The 18,156-nt window shown below is 44.6% G+C and overlaps 1 protein-coding gene across 6 annotated transcripts in view; it reads right to left on the bottom strand.

Moving 5' to 3' along the window:
• SLIT3 (slit guidance ligand 3) overlaps window positions 1-18,156 on the bottom strand; it is a 526,297-nt gene that overhangs the window by 12,295 nt on the left and 495,846 nt on the right. For all 6 annotated transcript variants that reach the window (XM_040646811.1, XM_040646810.1, XM_015293584.4 and 3 more), the window contains 3 exons: window positions 17,253-17,390; window positions 10,837-11,077; window positions 10,151-10,281 (listed from right to left, as the gene is read on the bottom strand). In XM_040646811.1, coding sequence (XP_040502745.1) covers window positions 10,151-10,281; window positions 10,837-11,077; window positions 17,253-17,390 — 510 coding nt within the window. The remainder of the gene's footprint in view (window positions 1-10,150; window positions 10,282-10,836; window positions 11,078-17,252; window positions 17,391-18,156) is intronic.

The following is an 18,156-nucleotide window of genomic DNA, read 5'->3' as shown; positions in this document are numbered from 1 at the left end:
ACGGCCTCCACCAGGGCTCGGACTTCAGAACGTGAGGAAGTGAAGGGGAAAAGGCGTATTAAATAGAAATCCTCAGGGAGTTTATATAAGACCCGATTCTCACTCATCTTTCATATATTTCTCTTCTTTCTCCCCCATTTTCTTTCTCCTCTCCTCCAGCACCCAAGCACGCACAGATGTTACCAACACGACTCCCCCTGCTCTAACACACAAGAGGTTTACAGCTGAGCCACTGTAAATATGCCAGTGAGCAGAAATGCATTAAAGGACTGAAGTGTTCAGCTTGTGAAGTTTGGGCTTTGGGGTTCCTTCTTTCCTGACATGTAATGCACCTTCAGTGCAGGCAGCAGAAGCTGCAGGGCAGAGAAGTCAAAACAAAAATAGCTCCAAGTATCACAGCAAACCATGTCACCAAGGAAATGCGTAACCATCAATTATGCAAATGAGAACATCAATTCATTAGCTACAGTCTCCAGATTTTCCTGACCTCAGTCTTAATGGGGACACGCCTCATCTGAAGCACAGAACAAAGCAAACAAGAAGACGGTGACTGGGGAGTGACGGCCACGGGGAACACTGAACTTGGGCAGTCCTTGAAAACATCCCAAGCAGAAGGGAATAACCAGAAAGATCTGTCCAGGGGAGCTCAACGAGCACTCAGCACGTGGGAGGAACAGGCACTAAAATCAAGCAACAGCTGGTAGAGCTGCAGGGGAATACATGGGGACACTAATGATATGGGAGCTGCGATGCTCCTGCGCTGGGATGACTTCACATGCCAGTGTTGATAGGCTTTCACCTTTCCAAGCTACAGCTACCTCCTGCCCTTGGTTCCTGTTGTAATCGGTCCCCAGCTTAGAACAGATTTAAACTCCATGGCAACAATGGCAAAACCATAATTGAGTAGTGCTTGTGCTACTTTTACAATAACACATCCCTTCAAGCACTATCACCTCCGGAAGCCAAATAAAAACCACATGTTGAGAAGAAAGCACGAAAAATGCTAATGAAACACAAGTCCGGGGAAATAAGAGGTGAAAGGCATGTATTAAAGCACTCGAGTCCACTTCCAGCTTAAAACATACTCCCTTTTGTTATGTTCAACCTACATGACTCGGGTGTTAGGTCTCCTAAACTGAGAGCACTCAATGGTTAAGATTTTGCCTTGCTACCTCCATGCTCATGTGCTTGGCTTTATACCTTTTCTCTCACTTATAACTCTGCAGACCACCCAAATAAGCCATCTTTCTCCTCCTGGTGTTTACAGCCCTTAAACACTGGCAGCTGATTACCGTATCTCCCTTAATGATCATTTGGCCAGGCTATGCATATCTAATTTCCAGTCATAATTCCACTCCTGCAGCACCCCTGCCAGCAGTGAAAGTTACTGTATTGCAGACCTTCTAAGGGAAAGGCAAGGACCCTTTTTATACTCCTGCAACACGCAATTAACACAATCCTGACCCCTTTCCGTAGATTATTCATTAAAGGGGCAGATTCATGGCCAATGTAAGCACTCCCTGTTTGCAGTAAATTCTCACCGTGTCCCTGTTGTGGGCAGAGGGGCCGACACATCCCTCCAACTCTTCTGTTGCAGAGCCGAAGCCTGCACCAGTCTCCTGCAGGATCACATTGTTGCTGCAGAGCTGAATGCTTCATTCTGCCAGCTGAGAATTTGGTAAACGCAAACGCAAGAGCAATAGAAATAGCTTGAGTGAACCCTGCAAGTCTGAGGCCCCCCTGGTTGGGGTCGCAGTGCTAATGCCTGCCCATCCGGCTCTGCCACAACAGTTTCTGCATCATGGCACACAGTGCACTGCAGTGCAACGAGCTGCTGCTTCTCGGTATCTGTGCTGTAACATGCCTCATGTAAAATAACAAGCCCAGTAAGCACCGAGTGTAAAAATGGTCACATATAGATTTTGCAATGCCAGTGGGACTCATTAAATCATTTACCCTTAAAAAAGAGCAGCAGGGCCAGTCCCAGCACCCAGCACCATCTCCCTTGGCAAGAGGCATCTCACACATGTGGCTGTGGCAGCCCTGCCCGCTGCCAGGACCTGGCACCAAACAGGTGCTGGAGCTTCTCCGGAGCGCCAGGGCCATGTGCTGCTGGCAGCAGCTCTGACATTCTGCTGGTTATCACGGCTCTGTTTCTGATGAGGAAACCCATCAAGAGTCTTCACAAAGTCATTTTGTCTGACAGGACGCTTTACACCATCTATCCTCTTTTCAGCTCTGGAAAATATCGAAGTATCTGCCATTTAGCATCAAAGTCCAGGGACACTACAGAATACAAGTAAAAGTGTTTCCAATTTGAATGACTGAGAACCAGTTTTTTAATCTGAACTCCAAGGCTAAGCCCGAAGAAAAAAACTGTCTATTCAGAAACCTGACAACAGTCAGGAAATGAAATTGTTTCCATCCCATCTATGGCATCATACCTACAGCTGTACACATCTTCCACTACAGTAAACAAAATCCATTGCTATCTGACACCGAGAATGGCAGTTGCTTTGCTTTCCTTTTCTAGCAGCACTGGGGCATGCTGGCAAAGCTGGAGGACACATTTCTATACTGGGAAGAAGCAGTGAAATAATTGTGCACAGAACTGTGCTGCACCTCCGTGACCATCCTCAGTGCCAGTTCTGCATGCACGTCTTCCAGCAGAGACTGTGTATTGAATCCAGAGCCTGGTGCTTGGAATCAGCAGCATACACAGCTATCACACATGGTGCACACATACATTTCATTTTACTCGTCATGTTTACAAGAAATTTATAGGCAGAACGAAATAAACGTTATATTAGCTTGCTACATTTTTTGTTGCAAGGCAAAACCCTCACAATTCAAGACAGGAGGCAGCCACTAGTGGATAGGAAGTTTCTGAAGTTACTTTGACTACGACCAGGTTTGTTCCAGCACCATCTGTTATGAGGATACTTCAACTTTCCTCTGAAGTGATCAGTATTAATCAATGCTGGCAACACACACCGGACTGACGGCCTGTGGGACAGTAAGAAAATACCTTCCTGCTCTGCTCTGTGCTGGAGCGTCCTCACCTGGAGCACTGCGTGCAGTCTGAGTGCCACGACACAAGGACATACAGCTACTAGAGAGCAGCCCAAGGGGGGCTGTGAAGATGTGGAAGGGTCAGGGAGCAAAAGGCAGTGCTGAGCTCTGCTCTGTGTGACAGCAACGGGGCCCAGGGAACGGCATGGGGCTGTCAGGGGAGGGAAAGGCTCTGCCCCAGAGGGCGGTGGGCACAGCACAGCTCCCAAGGCAGTGGGCACAGCCCCGAGCTGCTGCAGCTCAGGAGCAGATGTTGGGTTTGGGCTGTCCTGTGTGGAGGCAGCGGCTGCACTCCACGGGCAATGTGCGTCCCTTCCAACTCAGCATATTCTGTAAATACCTTTGCATGCTTTTCTCCAAGCTACTTGCTGGAAACAGCTCAGCACGAGAGCAGGTGCCCAACATGGAGAAACCACAGTGAGTGCTCAGGTGGACCAACACCATCACTGGTTTACAGGAGCTCAGGAGTTGCCAAGAGCAGCGTTACGGTTTCACTGATGCTCTCTCTAGATGAATCACGTTACAGACATACCACTGACTGAATCAAGTCGTCACAGAGAGTGGAAGTAGTTCTCATTTCATTATTACTTTTAGTTTGGCTGGGTAGTATTAAGGCTTGAACTGAACTGACTAAAGTCAGCCCAGCTACTTTAACAAAGTAGCTTCATTTATAATGTGGGTTTCCACATCTGCAGCAGCTATTTTCTTTCAGTGATAAACTATACTATCAATTCTAGTCACAGTCAAGTCGCTTTAGAAAACGATTTTGGGCATCACCATTCATTATCACATAAAGCCAGGACTCCTCCAGTCCAAAATCTTCCAAGTACTCCCAAGGTGCTGAGCTCCTCCTAGAGCTTCCAGGAGCAAACTCGATGCTCTTAAAAACACTTAGAAAAGACGATCGATATTCTCTGCTGCTGAGCGACAAGTCAGAACTGTGAGGGATTTGCTTCCCATCTTTGGGCCTAATCCTCTGAAGTGTCCATGACAGTGAGGAGTGTGAGGAGCTGTGTGAGGGCAGCGTGCTGCAGAATGGACTCCAGCAAGAGGCTGTTTTAACATGTTGATTCCTTTCAGATTTCTCCCACTTTTTGTTTAGTTCTGAACCACCCTTATCCTGTCACCTCTCATCTCTTCCTGGGATTAATTCTGGCATCTTGCTGACTTCCTTATGTTTTTATTATTATACGCTGAAAGAAATCAGCATTATGACGACAAACTCACATATCCATGTGTGCGCTGCAGTCCTGTTTTGCACAGCCCATACTAAAAGGCTGCTGAGCAAAAAGGTACAAAGAACATCTCTGCTTTGACTTCCAGTAGTTGCAATACAGGTTAATTTAAATAATTACTTCAAATGGCACGAAACCCTCAGTGGCATAGGAGCACCTACTGTGTTTCTTCCCTTTACAGACTCAATTTTGCCCAAGTTCAACAGGGAGAGCTGAGGGGAAGACATGAACAAGCCTGCCTCTGCCTCAGCCTCGGTTCTGGCAGTGCAGCAGTGCTGGTGCTGACAAAACATCCCACACCGAACCCACCTTATGTGTATGGTTAAGAAATTAAACTGTGGGTCCACAGCACAGTGTTCCTGGGTACTGCAATCATGGAATCACCAAGGTTGGAAGAGACCTACAAGATCATCCAGTCCAACTGTCCTATGGTATTACGATGAAGAGAAGGAGGGAGGCAGGAGGAGAGACAGAAGAGAAATCCTATCATTCTCGCAAGATAGCTGAGATTTTAGAAAGAAAACAAATTAGTTCAGTTTAATAAGATTTGACTGCTAAGCCACCAGGCAGCCTGGAGGAAAAAACTTTACTCTTTTTAAGCTTCATTTCAGCAGAAGAAAGTTTCTGAACTTCATGAAAGCAAATATTTGATCCTGAACCAAATGATAAAAGTTGGATGATATTTAAAGATCTTGGCCTTACATCTTCTTTGTCCTACTACACAAAAATACACAGAAAACTATAGAAATCCACCAAGAAAAACACTTGTCTTTTTTGTCCTGCTCAGATACACCAGAGTCCTTTATAAAGGCAAATAAGAATTCATCTGTCCTTTGCCTCGGCTCATGCAAAATGTATATTACATTCAAATTTTACAACGTTTGCTGTGCAGGTCTGAGGTTAATGCAGGTCTCGTTCATTACGTTTGATGAAAAATCCCTAAGGAGCACATGAGAAAAATAAGGTGTGTGATAGAAAGAATAAAATGAATTGCAAATATCCACGATTATTAAGAGCTCAGTAATGCCTCATAGAGATCTCTGAAAAACAGTCTGTTTAGAGACCATCCAGAAATATCAAAAAGGGATCCCACGAGGGACAGGCATAGCACAAGCTGCAGATTGTGAAGGCATTGGGAAGAAAAGGACCATCACACAGTGAGCTCTGCAGAGACTTTTGGTAAAAAAAAAGAAGGGAGGGGGGGTTGACAAGCTCTAATAATGATTCAAAGAAGAATTAATGCTTTCACTCCTCCAGCACATTCCTCCCCAGAAGGCAGTGTATTAATGGTGAAGCCTCCAAGGCTTCTTTGCAGATAAGTGACTGCAGCTAAGGAGAGGTGATTACAGAAAAATCCCATCTCCCCCTTCTTTGGTCGATGTGGAAGCTCTTCCATCACTGAGGTAATTGTTCAACCTCAGCACCAGCAGAGCGGAGGAGAAGCCTATGAAATCCGAATACGGGGCCAAAATCATTGAGTCAGAATCCCAATTCGGCTCTTTGGGGTGGTATGGTCAGGGACCTGGCACAGGGCGGCGAGCTGCTGCCTGCAGAGGCCAGCTGATGTGGAAAAGAGTAGGCAGGTGGCAGGTACTGGGCTAGGAACCTCAGCCACAGCCTGCTGGAGACAGAATCTCGTCCCCTGGGGACACACAGCACATTTCTGAAACACTTCTGCCCATTTCTGTACTTTCTGTGCACGAAGAAACAGATTTAATTTGTCATCCCACATGATCATGTATGAGGCAGATACAGTAAACTCCCTTGACTTCAGGCTTTGTGCTCTAACCACAAGAACATCCATCTATGCTACGTAGGAATTAGCCAGACCATGAGAACAGCATGATACAATCTGTAAGAAATATTTCTCGTGATATAGCATTTTTGAAAACAGACTATGCAAGGATACTTCTACAGAGAAATGTAATGTAATTTGGGCGTAGGCTCTGCAGAAAGGCAAACACAATTAATTCTGGTGTCTTCCTGATTGCCTCCTTTTTCACTGCTGTCAGGAAGCCTGCATGAAAACATGATTTTACACCAAAGATATCCGCATCTCTCCGTTTAGCAGTTACAACAGTCTGTATGCAACACAGCAATCTGGGAACTCTGGAGGGATTTGGTAGTTTCTGTCAAATTTCTATTTCCCATTTCTATTAGGAAGGATCAATTTAGCATTCAAATCGATGCGATAGTGTGACAGCATAAAACCTACAGTGGAAAAAAACATTGCAGGTAAGGTTTTGGTTTTGGTTCAAGGAACAGTTGTAGCAAAAGAGACTGAAAACAGGAAGCTGATAGAAGATAGGAAGATACTTATTTCAATGACTGAAAACTAAAAGTACCAAAATGCATGGTTTTTGATAATTCGTTATATATAGAGTGATTAAATAGAATAAAAGAAACAACAAGTAGAAATCCTACTTTAAAAATGGATCTTCTATAACGTGTTTGCTATGAGCTTTAGGAAGCCCTTATTACACAGCTTACAAGTGAGGACTTCCTGTAACAGAGCAGTCAGGTTTCCTTTTAAAAGGGCACTTTCAATCACTGCATAGTCATGCATGAACTTGTATTTCTTTCTGACTTGATAAATGAGAATGTATTTTAGGTAAACCTTCCCATTGGACATTTGCTGACCTTTATTCTGACTAGAGTGAAAGAATGACTGCTGCTGATAGGATGCACAGGGATGGCACAGAGCTGTGCCAGGGGATGTTCAGACTAGATATAATGAATTTTTTTTTTACACGAGAGTGGTCAAACACTGGAGCAGGCTTCCTTGTGAGGTAGTTGATCTCCCATGCCTGTCAGTGTTCAAGAAGTCTTGGACAGTTCTCAATAATGTGCTTTAACATTTGGTTAGCCCTCAAGAGGTCAGGCGCTTGCAGTAGAAAATCTCTGAAGGTCTCTTCCAACTTTTTGCTATACTGCTATGCTAAAAGTCCAATGTCAACTGTAACCTTTCCATCCAAGCATAACATGAATAATATATGTAAAGTAAATCTCAACGCAGAGCAAATTAAACCTGGGCTTTTCCAGACTAACTTTGTCCTGTAGTTCTATTTAAATTTGCTCAAAAGAGCAACTAAGACACAGGAACTGGTCTGCTCCAAAAGCCAGAGGGAGCCGGTCCTCACAAAGCAGGTAACATCAACTGCTTCTTGGCACACCAGGAATATACCATTATGTCACATTCCTGTCCTCAAACATTTTCTCAGGATAATTCGGAAAGGAAGGCCAACTGCAGAATATACTACAGCAGGTAAGTTCAGAGCACATGGTGCTGAACTGCACCATGGCAATGTCCTATCGTGTACATCATCCTTCCTGCATACCTCACTGTACCCTACTGAGAACTGCCACCACACATGCTGTACTTGCTGCTAGCTACCAAACCCATCTGGTAACAGGTTTTAATCTTATCCCTACAGGATATCATGCGAATTAGCCAAGTGCTTTGCTAATTTTACTGTTCTTAAGTACTATTAATAAATCTCATAGTGGAGACCCTGATGTAGAATTACAGATAACGTGGCTTGCCAGTGACTTCCCACACCCCATCGCAGGAGTACCTGAACTAACCAAGTAAAACAGCTCAGTTACAACACTGGACCAGGTCAGTCAGCAGATTTCCTGCAGCTGTTAACTGGCACAGTTCCCACCAGTCAGTATTTTAACTCTTTTGGCACACGCTTCTGAGGCAAGCAACAGCCAAAGCACTGCTCATCTATTCTGGTGAGTGGATCCCTTTGGAGAACAGCAGCTCCTGATATTGCCTGAGAAAATGAATCTAATTGTCTTTCAGCAAACTTCGAAGACAATCAGTCCACTTTTGCTGAGGATGAGATTTTGATATGGCATCTAAACACGAGAGCAAGGTGCAGGTAATAGAGAAGGCAAACAGTATTAGCAATGCTGAGACTAAGATTTAAAAGTTTCTGATTCTCCTGGGAACCTTATTTTTAATGAAAAAAAAAAAAAAAAAAGGAGTAAATGTAAAAGTTGCAGAGAAGAGGTGCTTGGTTCCAAAGATTTAGATAAACTGCACCACACAGAATCACATATTCATTTCAGTTCCATGCAATTAAAAGTACAGATGAACTCATGAAAGCCAGTACCAGATATTTTGGCCTCTAAAACCTCCAGAAGGAATTAGTGAAACTCAACTTAGAAATGATGGCTAATGCCTGAATAATGGAAATGACTGCCCATTGTCCAAGCTGCTAAAAGAAATACGGGACTTTCCAATTCTTGGGGTTTTCCTGTGAAAACACAAGGCCAAGCTGGAAGTTATGTAGTCAAACACAGCTTATGCCCTTAGCTAAAAGTCAAACAGGATATGCAGGGAGGTCAAACCAGATCCATTCACACCTTCTACCCTTAAGTCCCAAGGGAGAAGCAGCTTTCCTCCTGCTTCCTCAGTCCTTAAGGAAAACAAGTCTCTTAATCTATTTAGAGGCCCTTCTTGACATTCTTTGGCTGTAGTTTTTCTCAATCGACCTAATCTTTTCCCATCAAGCTCCATGCTAATCCCATTTTGCTCCAGTCCTTCATCTAATAAAAGATTAGAGTGACATTTCGGAAAGGGCATCGTATTAAGCAGCTACTTTCCCATCTCAACAGATCACACAGTACAAAATGCAGTGAACAGGCCATTAATCTTATGTTAATGAGGTGTCAGTCTGAATGGAGACCTCCTCCTTGATCAATATGAAGGGCGCAGTAATAATGAGGACACTGCCACTTGCCATCTCTGGGAGCTTTGCCAGAAGGCAGCAGATCTGTAAGGCGTCGTTGATGGTGGCAACAGCTCTTGTCACTGCACCACTCTGCCCGTGACAACAGAGAGCAAGCATCCACACTGGTCTGTCACCTCATGTGCTGCCCACACACAATAAGCTTTTCTATGTTCTAATTAGTGGTGTAAAACTGTTTAACAACTTTGGCTTTGCTCTAACATGAAATCAATTAGGATTAGCAGCCACACATAGGGAAATTTTTCACACCTGTCCAGCCAGTCAAAGTCACTAAGAAACCACTTTCTCCATTCCTACAGCGGACAAGCCATTGCTCCTTCTGATGACATTCCTGCATTGGGATTATCCAACTTGTTATTATAAAGAATTCTTTTGTTTTCTTAAATATATCACTGCTCTCCTTAAAGAAAACTCTGCACAGCTACCATGCTCAGGTAGAAGGAAGCTTTATCAAGTGCTGAGAAAACTTTTCAGTAGAAGTACAGGGCAAATCATGGTCAGTCTTAGTGCCACCCATATAGTCACTCTAATAGAATGCTCTTCCCCAGAGAGCGAGGCAGACTAAGAAATCCACCTCTTCTGCATGCACACTGCAAAGGAACTGCAATGAACCTAAATGGGCTTTGTGTGGACACATTTACACAGAATAAACTGGAGCATCACAGCTAAAAAATAATCAGAAGACAGTTAATGCAGGGAGAGATCTGCTGAAAGGTACACTGGAAGACTTGAGTAGCATGCCTCTCTTTCCCTTGGTGCGTGGGCTTTGCTTTTACACTTGTTTTTTTTTCTCATGACTAGTAAATAAAAAATCTGAATTTGGCATCCCCAGAAGTCAAGTGTCTGAAAGTGAAAATGCTCTATAATCTACCTATGTAAATTGTGTTCTCTCATGGTTTGCATGGTTACTACTGATACAGTTAAGAGATCTTCTAAAAACATTTCCTTGTAGAGGAATTCAGCTCTTCTCCTATTTTGAAATGCTCTCATCCTGCCCCTGCATAGTTACTGCTCTGTCCCAGTACAGAAAGTTAATGCTCAATATCAATATCAGAGAAACAGATTACATGGAACTATTCTTACCTATATACTGTGGTAGGTGGAGAATTCAGTGTGTCATAGATGAGCCTCACATGTCCTTGGTACAACTCCAGAGCCAAAGGATCGTTGTCTCCTTTGTACAACAAGATGCCATTGTCCTTGTCTGTTGCTACCTGCAAAACATTCGTAACCAGGTAAGGTTTCTTGAGAATGATTAAAATGGAAACAATAAACCTATATTAAAAATCACAACTAAATCATATATGCAATTCAAATGTGATTTAATAGAGCACATATATGAGAAACAATGAAAGCAAGAATCATGAAGCACAGAAATGTCTTGGTGACAATGAGTGGGTTCATACACAAACATGTTGGAAGGCTCCCTTGTCTCAAATGAGCAAGAGTTTTCAAGTGAAAGCTGCAATATATTTGAACCCTACTGATGGACTGTAGCTGTATTTTTGGTGATACACAAATCAATGTATTTCTCAATAAACTGGTATTTTAGAAAATCACCTTCAATTGCAACGAATTTCACCAAGATCACATACTTTCTGTGAATATGAAGAGGGTCAACTCAAGTTATTAGCAAGTCCTGCTGCATTCAAATGGGAAATTTTGAGAGTCAGGGGAGAACTGAGCAGCCTTCAGCTGTCGTGCCTTGTGGATGTAGATAACGTTATTTCTCAGAAAAGCACCAGCAACAGATAGTCTGCATGACATACCTGAAGGGAAATGTTTGCCTGAGGGCGAATTTTTGCTGATGGCAACTCCACATAGGAATCCTTCCCAACAAAGTTCACCGTGATGAGCTTCTCACACTTTTGCCCAGCAAAGCCAGCAAGACAGCGGCAGACGGGCTCCTGGTGTGCGACGATGCACTGGGCCCCGTTCTGGCACTCGTAGTTATCACATGGGCTCGTCTGGAGCAGAACCATCGGTGGAGGAGTTTCACAGAAAAGTCCACTGTAGAGAGTTAAGTGAAGAAATAGCAGCCTCATTTATCCCAACTTTTTGTATGGAAGAAAGCATTTTCAGATGCTGACATTACAATACTACTGTGGTATAATGACTCCAAGATTCAGCTGCCATGTGCCAGCTTTACTGTGAGAGCTGTACTGCATCATGCTGTACAGAAATCCCCATGCTGGGTTTGTATGAGCCAATTCAAATACTGAAAACAATTCGTTCTGCACTTTGCACTGGTTATCTAGCTCTGCAAGGTACAGCAGTCTGTCTCAAATAGCTTCCATACCGCACTGTGCTGTGCAGATGTTCCCACAAAAACAGAGCCATTTAAACCCAAGTCTGAGCTCAGCCCACCTGCTCTCCCTGCTATCCAAAATGTGCAGCACTCCTCAGCCAAAAATCCCTGTCCTAGGCTTTGTGACTTGAGTCTATTGCTGGTGTCGTAAGTGGCACACAAAGGGAAATCCTCTATTTTTAGTGTCTCATACAGTCTCCTCTCTTGCTTTACTGTATACCAGAGAGCACAAAATCAACAGATGGGCAATAGCTAAAAATTCTCAGAGGCACTCATACTGCGCTGCTCTCTGGGCAGTTTCCCTGCATTGGCTGTTTCTGACAGCAGTGGGATTATTAACTTTATTTTAGCTGAGTTTGTGGTTGGCTACATTGCAGACCAGAAAAATGAAAAGGAAAGGACCTCCCAGAGTCGGAGGTAGGAAAGCCAAGTGCCCAGTCTGAGCACTTGTGAACACAAGATGAATTCAGACCTGGAGGAAAGTGCTACGGTTTGGTCTTAATGATACAAGAGGCTGTATCATTACGATACAAGCCAAACCCACATATAGTAGCTTCTGAGCTCCGGGGCTCCCGGAGCAGCGCTGGCTCCATCCCCAGGCTGTGCACTTCACAGGTTATTTGCTTTCTACAACAGACTGGAATGACTCGGCTGCAGTTAAATATTGACATCAGCATAGGAGGAGCGGGGAAAAGGGAAAAAATGTAAAAAGCTGCAGTCATCTTTCATGGTGATATCATGCATCAGACTGAACTGCAGGAAGTAATGGGGAACCTCTGCCCAGTACAGCCACTGGGCTGCCACAGCCTGCGGGCCCCGCAGTGCGGCCAGGCTGGCAGCACACATACCCTGCACTCGTGGAGCGCCCCGACATTTCTCCTTACAAGGCGCCTTCCAAACCCAACAAATCCATTTTGTATTGTTGAGAGGACATAAACTCTTCGCATTGAGTTCTGTGACTGCTTGAAAACGTGCAGACAACAAAATGATGAAAAATCGCTGCCTGGGGAGCAGGGAGAGCGCGTCAGGAGGTGCTGGGGGCGGCGCGGGGTGGCTGCGGGCTCCGGCTCTCCACGCTCCATAGTAGTGGGACAGGCAGCTTTCCAGGAGAGGATTGTGGCAGACACATTCCTGCAGTGAATAACCCCTCAGCTCAGTCTTGGAGCAGTGAAATCCCACTTGTCCCACTAGGAATTTCCTGCCATTCAAGGGAGCACTTTGTGGAATAATAGCACTCTTAGAAAAACAAAGCAGAAGGTGCCAAAAACCTCACTTCTCTCCAGTAAAGCAGGTGAGATGTGGAAGCTCAGTGAATTTCTAGGCAATCTTCCTAGATACTATAAGAACAGAAACCTAAACCGTAATCCCACAGTACGTAGTACCAATACTAGATGTGCAAGAACAGCAAATAAAACAGCAATCTTGCTTAGCCATAGGGACCTGCTGCTTCTGAAACAGAAGGAATTGGAGATGGCTGCTTTCCTTTTTATATCTTCTGATGTAAGTTTTGCAGAGTTCCATGGCCCTATCCAAAGAACTGTTGGCATGGCATAAGCGTCCAACCCTCTCCCTGCCCCTGTTCTCACAACCCACGCTGCCCTCTGGTCTGCCTCTGGGTAATTCTCTTTGTATCATACGCAAGAAAGAGAAATGCACAATGAAATACAGATGGAATAAACTCTGAACTGCACCAAAACCAGTGCAGTTGCTCTGCCTATCCCCTGCCTGGGTGATGCTTGGAGCTGTGAGTGGGCTCAGTCACAAACTGCTAATACTTTCAGCACAGAACTGGGGGGAAAAAACCAAACACAACACTAAACCACAGTCAGCAGTAAATATCCTCTATCAAAAAGCATATTCTTGCATAGAGACAAGCCAATCTATTAATCTAGACAACTTATCTCAGAAGGGTAATTTGGCAGGCAAGACTGTTGGCAATCAATAAACCCCATTCACTTTGCTCCAAGGAGTATTTGGAGAGGTATAGGGGTCAGAACAGAGTTCAGCCTGCTGTAGGGAGCAGTGGAAATGGGAACAGGAAAGGCAGTATGGTTTAGGAGAATAACTGCATGTGGGAAATGGTTCTCTTTGCTTCATCTGATATGATTCTCAAAGCAGATTTGTTCTTGGGAACATTACTTTCTGAACACACCTGAACTACGAACCAGCCACAGACTAAGAGACATTCCCTTCCTGATGGTGTGCTGTGGGGTGTGGCATGACCCACCAAGATGTGGCTTGGATCCCCCTTTCCAAGAAAATAAGGGAACATGAAAGAACAGCAACATCAGGGGAAGACAGATAGGCAGAAAGCAATTCCTGCCAATTTAAGCTAGTTACAGCAGTGGCTGCCTACCAGCCTGGCAGCCAGACCCAGCCAGAGCTGATGAGCACAGTGCTCAGAGCATCAGTGCTGCATCCACATTGCCAGCCAGGCACTCAGGTGGGCTGTGTGGGGCACTTCCCCATCTGAAGCCTGGTTTCATTAAGTGTGTGATCTCCCTCCCCAGCGCCGAGCTTTGCAACTAGATGGCCAACATTTCAGAGGTCCGACAATGGGAACAAACAAGGGCTGACCCCACAGATGACTGCCGCCACTGACCTGATGTCAAGTGTAATTTGTTCTATAGATGACTAGCTGAAAGGAGCCCTGCTCCTCCATTAGGTTTGCTCTGCCTAACACCAATCACTTTGTTTTGTCTGTGAGAGAAAACTAGAAAGCAGAAGGAAAGACAGTGTTTATAACTGATCTCATGGAAGTTAAAAATAATAATAATGAAAAATACATGCAGCCCACAACAGCCCCCGCTAACGGAAAGCAAATGTTGCAAGAAGCCAGCGTGTCTGTGCCTGGTGCTGCTCTGAAAGATTTCCCAGACTCCCCATACAGCTCTTCTGCAGCCTTTCCTTGCCCTGAAACCCTTTCAGTAGGTGGCTCCACAAGTGCGGCTGTCCTGCTGCTGGGATCCAGTCATTACATCTGCAACAAGTGAACAAGTGTCTGTCGAGGCCTTTTCTTTTCTATTTTAAATATTAAAAATAGTTTTATCAATTATTAATACGACTTATTTCTGTAGCAGAGGGATGTGGAGCACAGCTTCGCTGGCATAGCTTGGCCAGCTCCCCCCTGCCTGGTACCATCTCTTTCATTTAAATAATCACAGTTGAGTTTCTTGACAGTTTCTGAGCAAACTGTCCCGGTGGGGAACTCAGGAGCATTTACACAGTGGAGGAACAGTGCTTTATATCAAGCTCAGCAGCATTAACAAGTGATTCCCTACCACTGCAACACTTATCGGGACAGCACTACTGTGAGGCCGATTGCTAGAGGGGAGCTTTGGTAAGTCAGCTTTTATCCAATGGGTTCACAACTTCTTGAACATGTTTTCATCTACGGGAGGTAAACAAATTGTACAGGAAACAGAATACTTTGCAGGAAGAAAATGTATTATATAATTGCAAAAGGTTGCTGAGTGATAAGGTATGGAACCCAGCTACAAATGAACAGTGAACAGCCAATGCCAAAATGGCAAAGCAGGTGTGTGCATGTTGGTGCTCCTGCTTTTGGGGCTGTAATTGAAGGTGTGTAACTGCACATATGAGGCGCTCCACTGCTAAGGATTACCAGAGAGTGCCGTTTGTTCAGCTGTATGAGGATGTTAAGTTTTAACAACCTGCAAGTGGCTTTGATGTACAGCTTAGCAACAACCATAAAATCGCTAGAGATCTATGCATTTATGACAATAGCATAAGCTCCCGATACCTGGGAGGAGGTCACTCTGTAAACTCACTGCTGGGAAATGACTCTTGAAGTTTAGCCAACCAACTTTATTAATCATAACCATGGGTCTCCTAGTTCCCTTCTGCAGACCATCCTCGTGTTCTCTCCTCACCAACACTTGTGGCGTTGCAAAGTTATCTCCTTGCTGTACAGCACAGCACCTGAGGCACACTGTGAACAGCCGAGTCTATAACCCTGCGCCATCAGAAGTGTGAACTCTGTCAATCACCATCTTTGCAATTGCAATCTTGAAAGGAAAAAAACATCAGAAAGCCTTTCAGAGCTGCAGGCCTTCAAAGCACAAAAGGCCAGAGCCATGGGAAGAATAATGAGCAGATCATATTTTGCTAGCAGAATTTTAAACATGAAATCAAACAAGAGCAGGAACTGTTCTGCATGGGGACTCTAGGGGCTTCAGCTCGTTCTCTGCCTTGACAGACATTCTGTTACTGCCCACTGTGATGCTTTCTTCCTCAAACACCCTCAACTCTCCTGCATCTTGCACAGGAAATTTAGAGATGCCACAGAGGAGTGTCACAAAAGAAAAGCAAGCACAACACCTCAAGTCATTCCTGGCTCTGCAGTTGTAAGGCAGTGGGGTTACCTTTCTCGCACAAGCCTACCTGGGCTATGAAGCACTGTCTAAGCTAGTAGAAGAGTTTAGAATCTTTGTGGAGAAAGATGTTGCTGCTTCTTGGAGTACTTCAGTGGAATGAAAACTCTTTATTTCAGAGAGTTGGGTTGCTCCAGATCCTGCCCCTGAAGTCCCCCTGAAGAACAGCCAACCCAAGCTGCCAGAAGAGCTGCCTGGGATGCAGGAATGACCCAGACCAGACTCCCACCTATCCCTACTGTTCAGCTCAGCTGTGTCCTGACTTAACACACCTCTATCAAACATTGTGGTTCTGTCTTATCCCTGAAAAAGCCAAACACCTCCTGTTCATCACTGCCTAGAACTGACATGCCAGGGCACTTGCAGCAGAAGTCTCCCAGTCACTGCTATCTGCCAACAGGAGTGAGCTACCCTTGACTCCTGATACAGCTTAGCAATCACATTTCTCAGCTCTCTCTGAACAATTAGATAACAGAACATTTACAATTCCACTGTGGGATAGCCTTTTGTTATCCTTGCCAGTCACCAACTTGCAAGATCCCCAAGGCCATCAAAGCAGATGAAACATACTGAAAAAGATATGAACTTGAAATTAAGAGCATTTCTGGTATCCTATAAATAATAAGTCTGATTCTGTGTAACCATGGGTTGACAGCATGTTATATATCAGTACCTATTCAGAAAAGTCTACTTTGCAATAAAAATGTTTGTTGATAAGGGAAAAAACACCCAGAGAGGATGAAAGCAAGAAGAATGAGGACAGTTGCAGATACAAGGCAGAACAAAACATTTATAAGTGTTCACGTAATTTTGACTTTGTCAAGACTGATCTTTTCAGGTATTCCTCTTTGTCTCATGTGTGTATTTCAAACACAGGAAAAGTTTAGCTGGAAGGAAACCAGTATCCAGCCTCAGGCAATGATTAGTGAATCCATTTGGAGCAGCACACTTATCTTTGACAGACAGTGAGATTTCCAGGAGTCAGATTTATTGGCAGCTGTCGGAGCCTGGAAATTTACAGCCCAAATCGTACTGAGCCTGTCCTCCAGCAGGCACAAAGATACTGGCACAACATCTTCAGAACCTTATTTTCTCCCAGCCAGGTCTGAGGGTTCATATATATAATTTTATTATCCTTTGCTCTTTCTCACATGTGCAAAACTTATCTCCATATCATTTATGTGATTGCATTACCTACTGCTTTACCAGGAAAGGCTGGGGCAGGCAGGCAGGCAAACTGACACAGCACTGCACAAAAGGCAAGCTGCTGTTTGCAAAGCAAATGCTGTCTATTCAGTTAACTCCTTAAGATCTATTTCAGCTACAACACAGGAAGCACTGGGCTATCTATTCACATAGGAATGACACATCAATACAAAATGTAGGGACTGATAAGCTCTGAGGATGAGGGCAATTAAAGAAAGCACCTCAATACCGTGTACAGAAGGGAGAGAGTGTGGAGGAGGAGGTGCCTCTCACGTACCTGAAGCCCTGAGGACAGACGCAGGTGTAGCCATTGACTGCATCTACGCAGACAGCTCCATGGCGACACTTATGGCCCACACAGTCATCGTCATCTATTTCACAGTGTTTGCCACTGTAACCAGGCAAGCACTCGCATCTGCAATACAAGAAGATTGCTGTTAACAGCTTGTTTCAACATTCACAACAGCAGCACGCACAGGCAACAGAGCACCAATCTGATTTGAGACAGAAAGGTGTTAGCTATTATTCCTGGAAGCATCAAGCACAATTCCTGCCATCAGAAACGCTCAGGTGCTTCCCATCTGTCTGCATTTGAGGTTTTGCAATCTGCTTATGTTCCAGCCAAGCAAAGCAATACCATACTACTGTTTTTTTCTCAGCCAAGTCTGTGGAGAAGGGTGATGGGATAGTGGTCTCCCTGTGGTGTTAAAGATGACGACACTTCCCCTAACCTTACAGACAGTATTCTGCAAGGGCAGTTGCTCTGATGTCTCCGACAATGTCAGAGTGCAAAACAATTTTGCCTGTCTCCACAGTGCCGTTTGAGGTTGGCTCTGTGCAACTACAGTGCAGTAGAGTGCAGTAAGCTTCCACCATCCAAATGGAAGCAGTCTGCAAGCAAACCATAAAACTCAGCAAATGCAAAAAAAAAGACCATCAGTTGTGAGCTCCCCACCTGTCTGTCATCCATCTGCATGGATGTAAGTGTTGCTTCAGCTGGTGAGAGTATCTCTGAAGTGTACTCAGTGCTCTTTGCGATGGGGACACTCAGACAAGGCACATACCTGTCCTTCATCGGGCAGTGCCATTCTCAGGAGCATTACCTTTTAGATTAGGCTTGTTATGTGAAGGTCATGTCACTATTTCTGTTATAAGCCTCGCAGATATTTATAACCTGACAA

The sequence above is a fragment of the Gallus gallus genome, chromosome 13, assembly GCF_016699485.2.
Source record: "Gallus gallus isolate bGalGal1 chromosome 13, bGalGal1.mat.broiler.GRCg7b, whole genome shotgun sequence".
NCBI lineage: Eukaryota > Metazoa > Chordata > Aves > Galliformes > Phasianidae > Gallus > Gallus gallus.
The sequence above is the reverse complement of the archived record's forward strand: the minus strand, read 5'-3'. Positions and strand labels throughout refer to the sequence as shown.